Source organism: Macaca fascicularis, chromosome 9, assembly GCF_037993035.2.
Source record: "Macaca fascicularis isolate 582-1 chromosome 9, T2T-MFA8v1.1".
NCBI lineage: Eukaryota > Metazoa > Chordata > Mammalia > Primates > Cercopithecidae > Macaca > Macaca fascicularis.
Window position 1 is genome coordinate 8,865,831 of NC_088383.1, and position 18,878 is coordinate 8,884,708.

General features: G+C 41.0%; 1 protein-coding gene across 3 annotated transcripts in view; it reads left to right on the forward strand.

Moving 5' to 3' along the window:
- The window catches only part of TAF3 (TATA-box binding protein associated factor 3), a 202,145-nt gene that overhangs the window by 177,532 nt on the left and 5,735 nt on the right, over positions 1-18,878 (forward strand). For all 3 annotated transcript variants that reach the window (XM_005564599.4, XM_065520272.2, XM_045399535.3), the window contains one exon: positions 16,389-16,641. In XM_005564599.4, the coding sequence (XP_005564656.3) occupies positions 16,389-16,641 (253 nt within the window). The remainder of the gene's footprint in view (positions 1-16,388; positions 16,642-18,878) is intronic.

Here is an 18,878-nt window from a genome sequence, read left to right on the forward strand (position 1 = left end):
CGTGTTATCATCTAATACCTAGTCCATATTCAGATATCTTTATTTGTCTCAAAAATATCTTCAACAGTTTAACCAGGATCCAAGCCAGACTTACATCTCATAAGGACTTTTAATCTAGACCTGTTATTTCTAATCCGCACTCCTACGCCCCTCCTCCTCTTTTGCTGGGGAAGGGGATGGGTTCTTACTCTGTTGCCCAGGCTGGAATGCAGTGGTACAGTCATAACGCACTGCAGCCTTGAACTTCTGGGCTCAAGCCATTCTCCCACCTCAGCCTCTCGAGTAGCTGCAATTACAGGCACACACCACCACACCCAGCTATTTTTTTTTTATTTTTTGTAGAGATGGGGTCTTGCTATGTTGCCCAGGATGGTCTCAAACTCCTGGGCTCAAGCAGTCGTTCTGCCTCAGCCTCCCAAAGTGCTGAGATTATAGGCATGAGCCACCGTGCGTAGCCCCTTCCTTTTTGCCGTGCAATTGATTTGTTGAAGAAACCAGATCTTTTGTTTAGCAGAATATCTCACTTTCTGGATTTGTCTGTTTACTTCCTTGTAATGTCATTTCAATTATTGTTCTATCCCTGTAACTGGCATTTAGTCCTAAGTACTTGATTAGATTTAAGTTCAATCTTTTTTTCTTAAAGGATATTTTGCTGCTACATACTTCTTATTACTTCAGATCAGTAGGCATGGAATATCTGATTGTCACATTCTTAGTGATACTGAATCATTTCATTGGGAACTTATTTTTTAATCCAGTCATTCCTTTCACATGTATTAGCTGAAATTCATCCTTAAAGGTAAATTTCAGCTGCCCAGAGAGGCAGGATAAGTATGCAGTCTTTTTTTTTTTTTTTTTTTTTTAACTTGCCAGTCTTCAGTGAAAAGAGCTGATGGAGTTGATATAGTTACCTCCAGTGATGAGCACAGGGTTTTGGAAAGGAGAAAGGGTTCTCTCTCTCTCTGTCTCTTTTTCTCCCCCATCCCTCCCCCTCTCTCTTTTTCTCTCTCCCCCCACCCCTCCTCTCTCCCATTTCCCCTCTTCCTTTGTCCCCCTTCTTTCTCTTTCTCTTTTGTTTTCATGTTCGTATTGTACCATCTTGACCAACGTGAATTCCTTCATGTTGCCTACTGGATTTCGACACAACCCCATTTGTGTTTGATAGCTGTCTTACTTTCTGATAAAAAATATTCTAGGTTTATCTTGCGTATTTCCTGTGTATTCTTGTATATTTCCACAGATCTGGAATTAGCAATTTCTCCAAGGAACATTGGTTCCTTTTGATGATGAATGGTGTTTAGGAACCATAATCTGTCACTAGAGATGCCCACTGCTACTGGGATGTCATTATTCTAGGCCTTTACAAGGGACAGAAATAGCAAATAGATGGGTTTGAAAAGAAAAGGAAAAAAAACTATGAGTTTATACTGTTTCCAGTTCAGATTTAACATTACTGCTATGTATTTATTTATTGTCATTTAAAAAATAGAGATGAGGTCTTGCTATGTTGCCCAGGCTGGTCTCAAACTCCTGGGCTCAAGCAATTCTCCCACCTCAGCCTCCCAAAGTGCTGGGATTACAGACGTGAGCCACTGTGCCCAGTCACATCTTTTCTTTCACATTAGAAATCCTGAGTCTTGACCGGGCCTGGTGGCTCACACCTGTAATCCCAGCACTTCGGGAGGCCGAGGCAGACAGATCGCAAGGTCAGGAGATCCAGACCATCCTGGCCAACATGGTGAAACCCTGTTTCTACTAAAAATACAAAAAGAAATAGCTGGGTGTGGTGGCACGTGCCTGTAATCCCACCTATTCAGGAGGCTGAGGCATGAGAATCGCTTGAACCCAGAAGGTGGAGGTTGCAGTGAGCCGAGATTGTGACCCTACACTCCAGCCTGGCGACAGAGAAAGACTCCGTCTCAAAAAAAAAAAAGAAATCCTGAGTAAGAGCATTATTATAATTATTTGTTTGTGTTATTCAACAAGAATTATATAAAATAGCCTAAAAGTAATAGTACCACTATCACTACTACTACCAAGATTATTAAATAAAGTCTTTAAAGACTAAGGTTTTTTCCAGCATTTGCTCTTAAAATACATTTCACTATGGATACGCTTACAAAATACTGTCCTAAAGTCACTTGAAATGATTTTTGTTTCCACATGGTTCTGTCATCAGCTTGATATACATTGAGGTTCATTCGTTTCATCTAGTTTTGATTCATAAGGAATTTTTCTAAAACTTAACTTTCTGAATATGTGGACCATTTACCTAACTCCAAAGTGAAAGCTGTATAACAGAATATATTCAGAGAAGTCTTGTTTTCATGCCTTTTTTCCCTATGCCCTTTACACCCCTTATCCTATAGGCCGTTTTGGTTTCTTTTGTATTATTATCTTTCTAGTGTATCTCATTGTAGATATGAGGAAATGTGGATTATATATTGCTTACCTGAATATTAATGTCCTTTTAGAGATTTTTACAGATTCGGAACATTTGATATAGAAGTGTCATCATTTAAGAATCTCCCTTGGAAATGGAGATTCTACAATGGCTGTATTTTCCTCTAATTACTTCATGCAATTTGTTTCATTTTTCAAATAGGTCATGCCTGCATTAAAAGATAAAATATTTGCTACTTGATATGTACTTGGGTTATGACAAGATAAAATAACCATTTTATGAGGTGATGTAAATATTCAAGAGGCAAGCCACGAGCTTCAGGAATTAAATCCATTTATAGTTGTGTTAAAATTATATGAATGCTAAAATTTGAGCTGTGAGGATCAAGAAGAATAAGGAACAATGATTGACTTGAAGAATCAACGTAAAACTGATTCTCATAATTGGCATTGGGTATTTGGTGTTTTTTTTGTTTGTTTGTTTGTTTTGTTTTTTTTTTTTTGAGACGGAGTCTCGCTGTGTCTCCCAGGCTGGAGTGCAGTGGCGTGATCTTGGCTCACTGCAAGCTCCGCCTCCCGGGTTCACGCCATTCTCCCGCCTCAGCCTCCCGAGTAGCTGAGACTACAGGCGCCCGCCACCACGCCCGGCTAGTTTTTTGTATTTTTAGTAGAGACGGGGTTTCACCGTGTTAGCCAGGATAGTCTCGATCTCCTGACCTCGTGATCCACCCGCCTCGGCCTCCCAAAGTGCTGGGATTACAGGCTTGAGCCACCGCGCCCAGCTGTATTTGGTGTTTTTTGATCCAATCTGAAATATGGAAATGACTGTGTTACAGTTTGGTATCTTAAGGACTGGTACTCTAAATATAATTTCTTCCAACTTCTGAATATTTATTTACATACCTAAGTTAGAAAAATCGAATACCTGGTGTGTTACTTTTCTATTTCCACATAATAATTGACCCTGAAACGTAGTGATTTGAAGGAATAAACATTGGTTACTTGCTAGTTTCTTGTGGTTGGGGATTTGGGTGGTTCTGGCTCAGGTCTGTCTGCAAGCCAGTGACTGGGACCACAGGCATCCAGAGGCTTCTTCTGTGAGGGCAGAGAAGCCACTTCAAGCTCATGCACAGCTGTTGGCAGGAGGCCTCAGGGACCTCTTCATAAGGCAGCTTCAGCATCCTCCCCACAGAGTAACTGACTGTCCCCATAGAAGCCACAGCCTGTTTTGTGACCTAGCCTTGGAGGTGACATGTGGTTATTTTCACCATGTGCCGCCAGCCATCCAGCTCAGCCTGTCCAGTCTGCGAGGGAACTGTGCCAGTGTGTGAATGCCAGGAGGCCAGCCACCACACTTGGGCTTAGTATTTCTGGGGCTTTTCATAAAAATCAGAAAACAAAAATATGAAGATTATGTGTATGTGTGTATCACTAATCCAGATATGAGGTTTTATAGTAATATGATTGATTGTGAAATTTCATTGATTTTTTTTTTGTATTTGTTGTGAGGAGGGGTCAAGTTTTTTTGGGTATCTGTATTCTTTTTTGGAGACAGGGTCTTGCTCTGGGATTTATTTGAGACAGTCTCAGCCAGACTGGAGTACAATAGTGCAATCTCAGCTCCCTGCAACCTCCACCTCCTGGGCTCAAGTGATCCTCCCTTCTCAGTCTCCTAAGTAGCTGGGACCATAGGCATGCACCAGCACACTCTGCTAATTTTTTTTTTTTTTTGTATTTTTGTAGAGACGAAGTTTCCCTATGTTGCCCAGGCTGGTGTCAGACTCCTGAGCTCACACAATCTGCCTGCCTCAGCCTCCCAAAATGCTGGGATTATAGGAGTGAGCCTCTGGGCCCAGCTGAGAAGGGGGTTAGTTTAAAATACAGCATGGGAATCTCTTTCTCAAGGTGGTTGGTATTTCTGAGATTGATCAAAAACTGAAATCTGAAGAAAAGTAAGTTTTGGTGTAAACAATATGTTTTTTCATTGAGGTGATTTTCCTCCCAAATGTTGACCTTCCTGTTCAAAAGTTTCTGTAAAATTCATGGAAGTGGTTGCAATCGTTTTTACCTGTGGCATCATTTTGTTACCATTTAAGAATGGCCGTTCACTTTCAGAAGTAAATAAGTAAGCCATTGTAAGGAAACTTAGGAACTTTGTGTGCAGTTTAGTAGCCAACTATTCAGACTTTGATAATTTGGATTACTGGTTTCATCGTGTTTGCACACAATAGCTGAATAATGAGGATCATTAAATGTCTTGTGCAGACATATCCAACTTGTGTTTGCCGCTAACCCTGGAGGCTCTGTGCAGCTGGGGAGGTGAGCACGGGCTCTTTATTGACTTGACAAGCTGTGAGTTTGCATTACAGGCCAAGCAGCTCATGACCCATTCTATTTATGTCACTGGTTTGTGGTGGGGAAACAGGTAAAGAAATCCTGCTGAAAATCCCTCCTTCTGCACGTTTTTATGAATAACGCCAGTGTTTATAGCAGTGAGGGCACTGTGATCAAATCCTCCAAAAGCTGTAATGCTAGCAGCATGGAGCCATTGTGGGACCAGCTGTGGGCGGTATTGGTTTCTCTGTAAGACATTGCTTATTCAACAGAAAGCTCTGGACGAGAACTTACTATGCAATGAAACAGGAGAGAAAAAGTGATACTTCAGGGAGAAAAATACAGAAAAGCAAAGCACCGTCTAGAAGTATGAAACAAATAATGGTTGGCAATAAAGGCCAATAGGAATTCCAAATTATTTTTACAATGATCAATTTAGGTTAAGTGATGATAGTTCATCTCACAAGTGATGAAAAATTGTATCATGTTACACTGTTAAATATTTTTCTGTTTTGTTTAAAATTAAAGAAATAATAAAAGGATTGTTTTTAAAACTATTTTCAGTCATCACAAAAATAACCTTAGCTTAAGTCAGACTTTCAAACTCTGGTGAATTTTCTCTTGAATTTCAAAAGAGTTGGGAAAAATGGGTTACTTTAGTGCCTATATACCAGTCTAACCCCTGGAAAGCAAAGAGTTAGGATAAAAGTTTGTCTTGTCAACACTGAGTAGCCACTTGAATGTTTTTTCTTTTACTAAGAAAATTTGAGTGAGAACTCACTCTCTCTATATATATTTTTTTAATTTAAAAGGGGTAGTGTAATTGAACTGGGAATGTTAGGCATTTTTTGAAGGATTATCTTATCATTACAAAGTTATTTTTAGCAAAATGCCATTTCTCTAAATTGAAAAAAATGAGAACATATGCACAAGCAGACATTTCTGAGATTTTAAGTATTAACCCATAAAATCGGTCAACAATCTATTTCTATCTGTTGGCCACACTGCTAATTTTAAGCCATTCTAATGGGCACCATTATCAGGCCTTATAGGTAAGGGAGAGATCTAGGAAACGTAGGGAGAGGCGGGCGTGTAATGGTTCACGCCTGTAATCCCAGCACTTTGGGAGGCCGAATCACCTGAAGTCAGGATTTTGAGACCAGCCTGGCCAACATAATGAAACCCCGTCTCTACTAAAAATACAAAAATTAGCCAGGTGTGGTGGTGCACACCTGTAATCCCAGCTACTCGGGAGGCTGAGGCAGGAGAATTGCTTGAACCCAGGAGGCGGAGGTTGCAGTGAGCTGGGATCGCGCCACTGCACTCCAGCCTGGGCAACAGAGTGAGACTCTGTCTCAAAAGAAAAAAAAAAAAAAAGAAGAAGAAGAAAAAAAAGAAATGTAGGGAGAAAATTAAAGGACATTGGAAAAGAGTCAAGTAAGGCAAATAATACTCATTATGTGTTTGGTATAGCTGAAAACAATGTAAAACCATTTCCAGAAAACAGAACGAAGCCTTCATAATCTATCTGGTTGTACCTGGTGTTGGGAATGACTAGGTGGCTGAGGAACTGGAATCTGTTGGCAAACAAAAATCTCAGTGGTCCTGTGACTCAAGTAGGCAGGGAGGAAAGAACAGAGGAAATGGGCTTGTATTTTAAAATATTTTAAACAGGCAAAAATAATTCTTTTACAGAAGAGTTCTCACTGCAGTAGTAGGTATTATGCTTATTAAAGCTAATTAATATTTCTTGAGCTGCTGTGTTTAATACTGCAAGTAATCCAGAGACAAGATACAAACCTTACTGTTAGGAAATTGACTGCCTAATGTGGATGATAGAGACAGATCTGCACACAATTGGGACACAAAGCAACCATGGGCAATGTATTTCTTTGAAAAGACAAGACCCAAAACTACATACCAACCTTAATATCTAAAGGCTGTTAAAAAAATTTTTTTTTTTGAGATGGAGGCTCACTTTGTCGCCCAGGCTGGAGTGCAATGGTGTGATCTTGGCTCACTGCAACCTGCACTTCCCAGGTTCAAGCGATTCTCCTGCCCCAGTATCTCAAGTAGCTGGGATTACAAGCGGGCACCACCATGCCCAGCTAATTTTTGTATTGTTAGGAGAACTGGGGTTTCACCATGTTGGCTAGGCGGGTCTCAAACTCCTGATCTCAGGCAGTCCTCCTGCCTCGGCCTGCCGAAGTGCTGGGATTACAGGCGTGAGCCACCGCACCCAGCCCAGATTTATTACTTTTTGTACGAAAGCACCATCTTTATAGGAGGTTTTCTCTTCCCCCTCCTTTGACCCTGGCCTTGTTGGTCTGGTATGGATGATGCACTCAACTTAGACACACCCAATTGTGCAGCTCTTTGATCTCGCTCAGAGCTTTGAATTTCACAAATTCATAGTAGGACTAGACTATGGTCAACATTTGTCTTGAAGGCTTTTTAACCAAGCTATCATTTTTTCCCCAGTAAATTAATAAAGTATAATATACACACAGAAAAGTGAATTAATTTTAAGTGTATAACTCAAGCCATCCTTTAATAATTCCTAGCAACAGTTTAGATGTATACATTGTAACAGGTGTTTTCATCTTTTTTGTTTTTGGTTTTTGTTTGTTTGTTTTTTGAGACGGAGTCTCGCTCTGTTGCCCAGGCTGGAGGGCAGTGGCGCAATCTCAGCTCACTGTAACCTCCACCTCCTGGATTCAAGCGATTCTCCAGCCTCAGCCTCCCGAGTAGCTGGGATTACACGCGTGCGCCAGCATGCCCGGCCAATTTTTGTATTTTTAGTAGAGCCGGGGTTTCATTATGTTGGCCAGGCTGGTCTTGAACTCCTGACCTCAGGTGATCCCCTCGGCCTCCCAAAGTGCTGGGATTACGGATGTGAGCCACTGCACCCAGACTTTTTTGTTATTTTTATTATACAAGTTATGTTTGTTAATTATAGATAAAAGGGAAAAAAAGGCATCCACCCAGCACAGTGGCTTAATGCCTGTAATCTCAACACTTTGGGAGGCTGTGATGGGAGGATCACTTGAGTCCAGGAGTTCCAGACCAGCCTGGGCAACATGGCAAAACCGCATCTCTCGACACAAAAAAATATGTGTACAAAAAATTAGCCAGGCATGGTGGCACGCACCTGTAGTCCCAGCTACTCTGGAGGCTGAGGTGGGAGGATCAGATAAGCCTGGAAGGCAGAGGTTGCAGTAAGCCAAGATCGCACCACCACACCTTAGCCTGGGCAGCAGAGTAAGACCCTGTCTCAAAAAAAAAATAAAAATTAATTAATTAATTAAATGAAACATCTATAATTTTCATATAGAGGCAATTGCTGGACACTTTAGTGTATATTTTTTCAAACTTTTTCTAAGTATACACTCATACTTTCTTGTTTGCTTTTTTTATTTTCTTAGAAAAATTGCATCTTACACCTGCCTTTTTCTTGGATAAACATATCATTTGTGTGTGTGCACACATGTGTATCACCGCTTCAAATAACAACATGGTATTTTGTTCATCATCATCTGTGTAGCCAATCTCCTATTCTGGGGGTATTTTAAATTGCAGTTATTCTAGTGTTTATTTTTTTATTTTATTTTTTGCAGTCATAGACAGTGCTACAAATCATATTATTTACCCCATACCTTTACACAGCTGTCTAATATTGCCTCAGGATACATTTCTAGAAGCGGAATTGCTGGTAAAGAGCTTGCACATTTTGAAGGTTTCCATAATCATTCCAAATACTGTACCAACCATCTCTCCCTTTCCCCCATACTGAGAGTACCAGGTGTTGTCAATCTTTTTCATCTTTACCAAGGAAGCATTTTGTCGTCAGGTTTATATCTTTGATTACTATGAAAATAGAACGTTGTTTCTTGTCTGTTGGCTGGTTTTGGTTTTTTTATTCTATTTTCTACTTGCTGTTTCCTTTGCTTATGTTTGAATAAGAACATTAATTCTTTTTTATTCAGAACAACTCTTTGTATAAGAAGGAGTGAATGCTTTATTGTTGCAAGTAGTTTGCTTCATTTTGTCTTTTGCCTTTTAACTTTCCTGAGGTTATTTTATGCCATATAAAATTGTTGTGCAGTTAGATCAGCATTTCCCTTTATGGTTTCAACTTTTGGTGAGATGCTTAGAAATTTCGTCCTACCCCAAGACTAAAAACATCTATATTTACTTACTTTTTTGGGAATTTTTATGCTTTTGTTTTCTTTTGCCTAATTTTTAAGACATTTAGAATCTATGGTTTGTGATACAGCTCCAATTCTGAGGATTTTTTAAAATTAACTCTACCATCCAACGAGTCATAATTGAGCTAATTCTCAATCGCACATGCATAATTATTGCATAGTATACCACATGAACGTCTAAAAATTATTGTGGACAATAGCTTCCGTCTTTACCTCCAACATTTCCCACTCTCATAGCCGGCAAATAGTGAAGTTAAAACAAAGTGATAATCTTTGCAAGCAGTTTTCTAAGACCCCATCCATCGATCCTGCGAATGGGTATTATAAGATAGAAGATGTTTCCCTTGAATAACCTCTCTTATTGATAACTTAAATTTTCAGGCATATTTTTGCCTGCAGTCATATTTATTGATCACAACTCTCTTTTCTTCTTCCTGTCATCCTCTGTCCTCTCTTTTTCCTGCCCCGGAACTTAACTCCATTAACAAACAACTGAAAATGCCAGGGTTGTCCTCATGCTTCCTGACCTAAAATTGTAATTCTTTCACTTGCTCTGTTTCTTCTCTTTTCTTTTTTTCTGTTTTCATTGATATCCCATATTTCTCTCACCTGTGCTTTATCCCTTCCCACATCATAAAGCATATTACTCTGCTACTTTTTTGGGGGAGCTATAATTTTGAATGTATAGAAAAATACACTAAAAGTATCATGTCATCTGGACAATTACTACTTTCTGGATCAGCTTTTGTTTCTTAGTTTGGATTCTAACACATTTTATTTTAATAACCGTCATGTTAAACACTGGGGACATAGAAATTAAAAAGGCTTTTTGTTCATTTGAGGAACTACTGATATAGCAGGGGTAACAAATCTGTGTACAAACTATTCAAATTGTTTTTTAGCCTTATGAAATTGGGTCAGTTTCTTTCAGTGTTCAGTATATTTTAGAAAAGAATGAATATTCTGCATTGATTGAAGACAGATTTTTTAAAAAATTTCCATTGGGTCAATTTCATTATTCATATTCAAACCTATATCTTTGCTGGTTTTTTGACTGCTTATTCTGTCAGTTGTGCAGGGAGATAAATATGCTTACATCTCTGGCTATGATTGTGGATTCATCTGTTTCTTACTGTTCTGTCAGTTTTTGCTTTATATGTTTTGTAGATGTGTTATTAGGTACATACAAATTTTTAACTGTTATAGCTTCCTGGCAAATTGGAACCTTTTATCATCAGGAAATAGCCTTTATTATCACTGATAGTTCTTGCCTTAAAGTCTTTTTTTGTGTAGTATTACTTTTCTTTGTATTTGTATACATCTTTTTATAGCCTCTCACTTTCAGCCCTTCTATTGCTAGATGTGCCTCTGGGCATTAGAATATATTGGGTTTCACTGTTTATACAGCCTGACAACTGAATCACTTAGACCATTTATATGATATAATCATTGATGTTTTGAGTTTGAAATTTACCTTATTATTTTGTGCTACTTCTTTACTGTTCAGTGTTTTTTTTTTTCTCTCCTTTCTTTTATCAGACCAAGGGTTTTTTTTCATCATTCCTTTTTTCCTCATACTATACTTTGTTTGTAATTTTTGCGTGGTTACCCTAGAAATTACCATACTTTATTCACTACCTGTACACTACATTTTATATAATAGAGGGATATTAAAATACCTTAGCTCTGTTTACCCATTACTGGCTTACATATTATTATCTTGTGTAATGAATTATGTAAACATTTGGAAGATCTGCCTAAGTCAGTGAACCAGTATTTTCCAAATGACCAGTGTATGACATTATAAAATTATGCATGGGTAACTTTTGTATTCAGAGTGCTAAACAGAGCAATAAATTTTAATGTAACAGAATATGAATGTCTATTGATATGATTTCAGATTACACATTGTAACTAACTTATAAAAAACTATCATTTGTTGCATTTAATGCAGCATTAAGGAAGAACTTACACCATTATCCAAAAAATCTTTTAAAATACTCCTCCCTTCTCTAGTTACATATGCCTACATTAAAGAGGTTTGCAAAAAATTTAAAACATTGCCAGTCTTGGCCAGGCACAGTGGCATGCACCTGTAATCCCAGCTACTCGGTAGGCTGAGGCAGGAGGATTGCTTGAGCCCAGGAGTTCAATACCAGCCTGGGCAACAGAGCAAGACGCCATTATCAAAGAAAAAACAACCAAAACATTGCCAGTCATTTTCAAGTTTTTGTCTTGGAAAATACAGTTATTTGCATTTAAAAAAATGTTATCTGATAACTTATAATGGGTTCATTGTTGTTACTTTTAAATGAATTACTAAATATTTTTAAACTTTTCAGTTTTATTTTTATTTTTATTTTATTTATTTTTTTGAGACAGATTCTTGCTCTGTCACCCAGGCTGGAGTGCAGTGGTGTGATCTTGGCCCACTGCAACCTCCGCCTCCCAGGTTTGAGCAGTTCTCCTGCCTCCTCCTCTGGAGTAGCTGGGACTACAGGCCTGCGCCACTAAACCCACTAATTTTTGTATTTTTAATAGAAATGGGGTTTCACCCTGTTGACTGTGATGAATCACTCCTGGCCTCAAGTGATCCACCCACCTTGGCCTCCCAAAGTGCTGGGGTTACAGGCATGAGCCACTGTGCCTGCTCCAGTTTTATTTTTAATATGGTAAATATTGACAGATATAGTGCACATTTTTTAAGTTTTAATAATTTTTAGGAATTTAAAGGGGCCCTAGGACCAAAAATTTGAGAATTGTTGCTTTAGAATTTTTTTTAAGTGTCTGCTGGCAGCAAATTCTTAGCTTTTGCCTGCTTGTAAATGTCGTTGTTTCATCTTTATTCCTTAAAGATGTTTTCAGAGACACTATTTTTCTTTAGCACATTGAAGATGTTACTCCACTGTCTTCTAGATTTCATCATTGCTAATTAAGAAGTCAGCAGTCACCTGTTTCTTCTTTGAGAGGAATTGTTCTTTTTTCCCTCTGGCTGCCTTTCAGATGTTTCCTCTCTCTCTGTGATATTTTATAGCTTCCCTTTGATGTGCCTAGATATAGATTTGTTTTTATTTATCTTGCCTGGGGTTTGTTGGGCTTCATAAATCTGTGGATTGGTATCTTTCATCAGTTCTGTAAAAGTCTCAGGTACTCCTTGTTAACATTTGTCTCTGCTCCATTTTTCTTCTAGAATTATGATCAAACATGCACTAATTAGACCTTTTATTGTATTCTCTTTGCTTCTCAGGCTATGCTCCGAAAATTTACTTTGTTCTAATACTCAGTTTATAGTTCTGTCTTAAGTTGTTTCCAATCTGTTTTTAAATCACTCCATTGAATTTTAAATCTCAGTTACTGTATTTTTTAGTTTGTAGAAAGTCTGTTTGGTTCTTTTCAAATCCACTAGATCTGTTAATTCCTGCCACCTATATTTCCAGCCTTTGCCTTTTATTATTTTTTAATGCTGTAAGCAAAGTTGTTTTATAGTTGATAATTCTTGTATCTGTGGTCTTTGTCCCTTCATACTAGCTGTTATGTCTTAACAGTTTTCCCTGATCCCACCTTACTTCCTCATAGGTTTGATTGTCTTTCATTATGTGCCACTTATTTTTTTTTAAAGATAATTTTCTGTATTAATATGAGACCTAGATTTTAAGATATTTCCCCTCAGGATTGTGCTGTGTGCCTGGGCACATTGCAAGTCCCAATTACTTTAAATGTAAAGTATCCTAGAACACCAGAGGTGAAAATTCATGACATTCTCATTCATCTTTACCTTATGGGTATAGCTGATTGGGAATCCTTAGTATCGGGAGGAAGTTCTATTAGACCTTCCACTTTGGGCAGATCCTGGGCTTCGACATTGGTTCTGTTCATCATAACCAAAGATCAGACTTGCCTAATGCGTAAATGCCCTTGGGGTAAAGCATCTGTGTTCTGCTTACCTCTCAGGGTTCCTGCTTTTTCCTTTAGCTTTGGTTCCATCACTTGTGTATTAAACCATTATGGGAAACTGCCTCCAGAAATAGCGTTTTAAAATTTTAGTCTAGCCATAAAAATAGAGAATGCTTACTCTCTGGATATAAATGCCATAGCAATAACTTTGAACTCCTACATTACATGCCTTTTATGTAAGGCAAACCTCAGTACACATTGAGAGACAGTGTCATATACTTATTAAGATCACAGGCTCTGCCGGGTGCAGTGGCTCACGCCTGTAATCCCAGCACTTTCAGAGGCCGAGGCAGGCAGATCACAAGGTCAGGAGATCGAGACCATCCTAGCTAACACGGTGAAACCCCGTCTCTACTAAAAGTACAAAAAAATTAGCCAGGCGTGGTGGCGGGCACCTGTAGTCCCAGCTACTCAGGAGGCTGAGGCAGGAGAATGGCGTGAACCTGGGAGGCGGATCTTGCAGTGAGCCAAGATCGTGCCACTGCACTCCAGCCTGGGCGACAGAGCGAGACTCTGTCTCAAAAAAAAAAAAGATCACAGGCTCTAAAATCAGACTGCTTTGTTTAAATCCTGGCCCTGCCATGTAGCAGTACCCTGTGTTAATTTATGCAAGATACTTAATCTCTCTGTGCCTTGGTTTCTTCATTTAAAAAAGCAGAATAATAGCTTGCCTTATGTGGTCATTATGAAAAACAAATGAGGCCGGGCACCGTGGCTCATGCCTGTAATGTCAACACTTTGGGAGGCTACGGCAAGCAGATCACCTGAGGTTGGGAGTTCGAGACCAGCCTGGCCAACATGGAGAAACCCCGTCTCTACTGGAAAAAATAATAATAATAATACACACACACACAAAAATTAGCTGGGTATGGTGGCACATGCCTGTAATCCCAGCTACTCGGGAGGCTGAGGCAGGAGAATCACTTGAACCCAGGAGGGAGGTTGCAGTGAGCCAAGATCGCGCCATTACACTCCAGCCTGGGCAACAAGAGCAAAACTCCATCTAAAAAAAAAAAAAAAAAAGCGAGATAAGGCAAGGCAAGTAAACATTTAGCATAGCACCTGGCCCACAATTGGCTTTCACATGCTTAGGACAGTCAGACCTATAGTAAGTGCTCAATAAATAGTCACTAATTATTATGTTAAGCATTTATCAAGTGTCTGCTGCACCAACAAGTGTGTGTTAAATTCTCTTGATCTTTGGCTGTATCCAGGTTAGGAAGATGATCACCCTTGCAGGAAACAAATGGAGAACAATTAGCAGTAATGAAGTTATTTGCTGAAATAATGGTGAAGTTTTTGAAGTAACTTAATGTTTTATAAATTTATGATCAGAATAGCAAAGAGTCAGTGCCTTTTGGTGAAAGTGGTTTCTAAACTAGGACTATGAGGAAGTGGAACCGTGCAGGCTGGCAGCAGTGAGGCCGGAGGCTGTTGTGAACAACAGCCGTGAACATGACACGGGGCCGACACTTCCCATCTGGATGCAGTTTTTAAAGTGTTTCTCCATATTGAGGTTCTCACTACAACCCTCTGAGGCCACTGCATTTCTTTTCACTTTGTTGATGAGAAAAACAAGGCCTAAAGAATTGTGTGGAATAGTAGAAAGAGACAGGCTGGGACAGTCCGCAGGCTGGCGATTCCTGGTGAGGTGAGGATGGCCATATTGCATGGCCCAGAAACTTTATTGATAACTAGAGTGTGACATTGTGTGTATAAAAGTCAAAAGACAGCAAACACTAATGTGGTATGTATTGTTTATGGACACCTACAAAGGCAGGAGAGGTACAGAGAAAACAAAGTACCAAGAACAATAAACAAAACCCTACCTGTTTTAGGGCAGCGGTTGCTCTGGGGCAGGGAAGGAAGTTCATCTGAAATAAATATGGCAAAGCTAACATATTTTATCTCTGATTATTACCTAGGCATCTGATATATTGTTTTCTCTGTGTGTAAAATGATATATATATTTATATATTTATAATGTATATATGATACTTTTTTTTTAAATAAAGAAGCTTTAAAAAAAGCAAACTTTGGAATCAAGTAGACCTTGGTTCAAAAGCTGCCACCCATTTACTCAAATTCCTTTCTCTCGCTGATCTTCAGTTTCCTCATCTACAAAATGGAGTAATCATTACTTCTTTGATGTTCTCATGAGGACTGGATGAGATGATATTTGTAAAGTGCCTAGTATAACCTCTAACTTCTTATAGATAGGTCCTCAATAAATCGTGCTTTTTATAGTAAATGAATAATCCAAGGCCACAGGTCTAGTCCCTGGCGGCTGCAGAATTTGAACGCAGATGTCCTGACCCCAAGTCCAGAGCTGCTTCCACTGAGTTGTATGAAGAGGACGCTGTTAGTGGAGGAGCAGGGTCACAGCACCACAGCTCTAGTGACCCGCGGCAGCGTCACCAGGACAGAAGCTGCCGCTGCATTACCTCCTCCTCACCTCTGCAGCCCCTCTGGGAACAATCTTCTGTTTTGTGTTTTGCTTTGTTTTGTTTTGTTTTGTTTTGTTTCTGAGACGAAGTCATACTCTGTAGCCCAGGCTAGAGTGCAGTGGCGAGATCTCGGCTCACTACAACCTCCGCCTCCTGGGTTCAAGCGATTCTCTGCCTCAGCCTCCCGAGTAGCTGGAATTACAGGTGCGCGCCACTGCACCCGGCTAATTTTTTGTATTTTTTAGTAGAGACGGTGTTTCACCATGTTGGCCAGACTGGTCTTGAACTCTCGACCTCAGGAATCCACCCACCTCGGCCTCCCAAAGTGCTAGAATTACAAGCGTGAGCCACCTTGCCCAGCCTGAACAGTCAGTCTGTAAAACCTGGCAATCAAAGCCAAATCCAGAAGTGAGAAAGTCTTCACAGTTTTATTGACAATGGCGTTGAGAGTATTAAGAAGAAACATTGGAACTGAGAAGAGATAAATAGAAACTTCTTTTTTTTTTTTTTTAGCTGCTCTGTCCAGCAGCTTAGGCCAGGTTAGGTTTATGGTCATTAACAACCCAAAAATCTCAAGGACTTCCAACAGCAAATGTGTCTTTCTTGCCCATCTCCGGTGTGGGACACAGGCTGCTCCAGGTCCTCTCCAGCTGGAGCCAGAGTGGAAGGAGCGGGCCCTGTCTGGGCCCCTGGAGGACTGAGGAGAGGTGGGGGTGGGCAGCTCCCCCTGTGAAGCTGTCAGAGCTTCTGCCTCAGCACGGGAACAGGCAATTGAAGTCACACTGCCTGTGCATGTGTATTGGTTACTAGAAATTTCTAGATATCTGGCCACTGAGGGGAAGTTTGGGAAAATGAAAAATTCGTCTGAGTAAGTGGAGAGGCCACTTGATGTAGGGCCTCAAACTCAGTTCTTGAGCCGCTTCTGGACGTTGAAATATGTCGGTACTGGAAGAAAAGCTATTTTGCAATCATGTTTTTAAGCACGAGTTGGGTTCGATGATGATCCTGTTTTGACTTTTACCTTTCCCTCTTTTGTTGACAGTGTTATCAGCAAGGTGGTCCCTGCGCCCGAGGCCAAGCCGGCGCCCTCGCAGAACAGGCCGAAGACCCCGCCGCCGGCCCCCGCGCCCACCCCCGGCCCCATGCTCGTGAGCCCTGCGCCCGTGCCGCTGCCGCTGCTCGCCCAGGCCGCCGCGGGCCCTGCCCTGCTGCCCTCCCCGGGTCCTGCCGCCTCCGGGGCCAGTGCCAAAGCTCCCGTGCGCAGCGTGGTGACTGAGACGGTCAGCACCTACGTGGTGCGTACCTGCCGCCCGAGCGGTTAGCCTGGAGACGTTTTCAGTTCAAGACAAGTGTGTGCTCTGAGTCACTGTCGAATTTCAGAGGCATTTCTCTTTCAAATTTTATTATTTATTTAATTATTTTTGAGACAGGGTCTCCCTATGTACAGTGGCCCAATCATAGCTCACTGCAACCTCAAACTCCTGGGCTCAAGCGATCCTTCTGCCATAGCTTCTCAAAGTGGTGGGGTTACAGGCCTGAGCCACTGCCCCTGGCCAGGCACATTTCTTTTTCTTTTTCTTGTTTTTTTTTTTTTTTTTTCTTTTTTTTTTGAGATGGAGTTTCGCTCTTATTGCCCAACCTGGAGTGCAGTGGTGAGATCTCGGCCCGCTGCAGCCTCCACCTCCCAGGTTCAAGTGATTCTCCTGCCTCAGCCTCCTGAGTAGCTGGGATTACAGGCGCCTGCCACCATGGGTGGCCAATTTTTTGTATTTGTAGTAGAAACAGGGTTTCACCAGGTTAGCCAGGCTGGTCTTGAACTCCTGACCTCAGTTGATCTGCCCGCCTCAGCCTCCCAAAGTGCTGGGATTACAGGCATGAGCCACCGCGACTGGCCTTTTTTTGGTTTTTTTGTTTTTTTTGAAAGGGGATTTCACTCTGTCACCCAGGCTGGAGTGCAGTGGTACGATCTCGGCTCACTGCAGCCCCTGCCTCCCAGGCTCAAGCGATTCTTCCACCTCTTGAGTAACTGGGGATCTCAGGCAGTTGCCACCACTGTCGATTAATTTGTTGTATTTTTTGGTAGAGACAGGGTTTCACAATGTTGCCCAGGCTGGTCTCGAGCTCCAGCGATCCACCCATTTCGGCCTCCCAGAGTGCTGAGATTACAGGCATGAACCACCATGCCCAGCCAAGATGCATTTCTTCATTGCCATTTTTCACTGCATTTTCAAGCTTTTGGCTGAAAAGTTACATTGCAGTGTTCACATAGCCTCCATAAATAACATCAAAGCATTGTGTTTATGTTGTTTTGGATATGACTCTATACATGTAGACAGTAGTATCAATCTGTAAATGTAGAGATGCACAGTGGTGCTGAAATCTCACACTGAGTTTCTTCATCAAGCAATTCAGTTATTCATTTGAGTGTAAGTTATATAATGTGCACTGATATTATGAGCCAGGTGGTGTTTGTCAATAATAGCACTAGTTATATTTTATTGGCTATGATCCAGAATATGCCAGGGCTTGCATATTAAATGGAAATGAACTTTCAGACCACCAGACTCCTGAGTATCCAAGCATGACTTCAAATTGTAAAACCAGCTGGACGCAGTGGCTCATGCCTATAATCCCAGCACTTTGGGAGGCTGAGGCGGGTGGATCACTTGAGGTCAGGAGTTTGAGACCAGCCTGGCCAACATGTTGAAACCCCATCTCTACTAAAAATACAAAAAAAATTAGCTGGGCATGGTAGCTCATGCCTGTAATCCCAGCTACTCAGGAGGCTGAGGCACAAGAATTGCTTGAACCCAAGAGGCAGAGCTTACAGTGAGCCAAGATCGTGCCACTGCCCTCTAGCCTGGGCGACAAGAGCGAAACTCTGTCTCAAGAAAAAAAAAATAGTAAATCCCACCATGTCGAATGAGTCCACGTTGTTCTGGGACTGTTTTTAGTTGCTTTCCTCTTACTTAATAGTATTAGGTCTTACTCAAACCCTGAATACAGTCTGGCAGTAAAGTATTTATACAGATTATGTTCTTTGGACACTATAGAATTAAACACACAAACACACAACAAAGTATTTTTTTTTTTTTTTTTTTTTTTTTTTTTTTTTGAGACGGAGTCATGCTCTGTCGCCCAGGCTGGAGTGCAGTGGCCGGATCTCAGCTCACTGCAAGCTCCGCCTCCCGGGTTCACGCCATTCTCCTGCCTCAGCCTCCCAAGTAGCTGGGACTACAGGCGCCCGCCACTTCGCCCGGCTAGTTTTTTGTATTTTTTAGTAGAGACGGGGTTTCACCGTGTTAGCCAGGATGGTCTCGATCTCCTGACCTCGTGATCCGCCCGTCTCGGCCTCCCAAAGTGCTGGGATTACAGGCTTGAGCCACCGCGCCCGGCCACAACAAAGTATTTAAGGTTTATGGAGCCATTGCTATTGCTGTGACTACCAAATCCACAGACTGTGATGTGTTAGCCTAATGGTGGCCCTGACCTTGTGTAACTAGGTAGGTACTAATATGATTGGAAAGTGGCC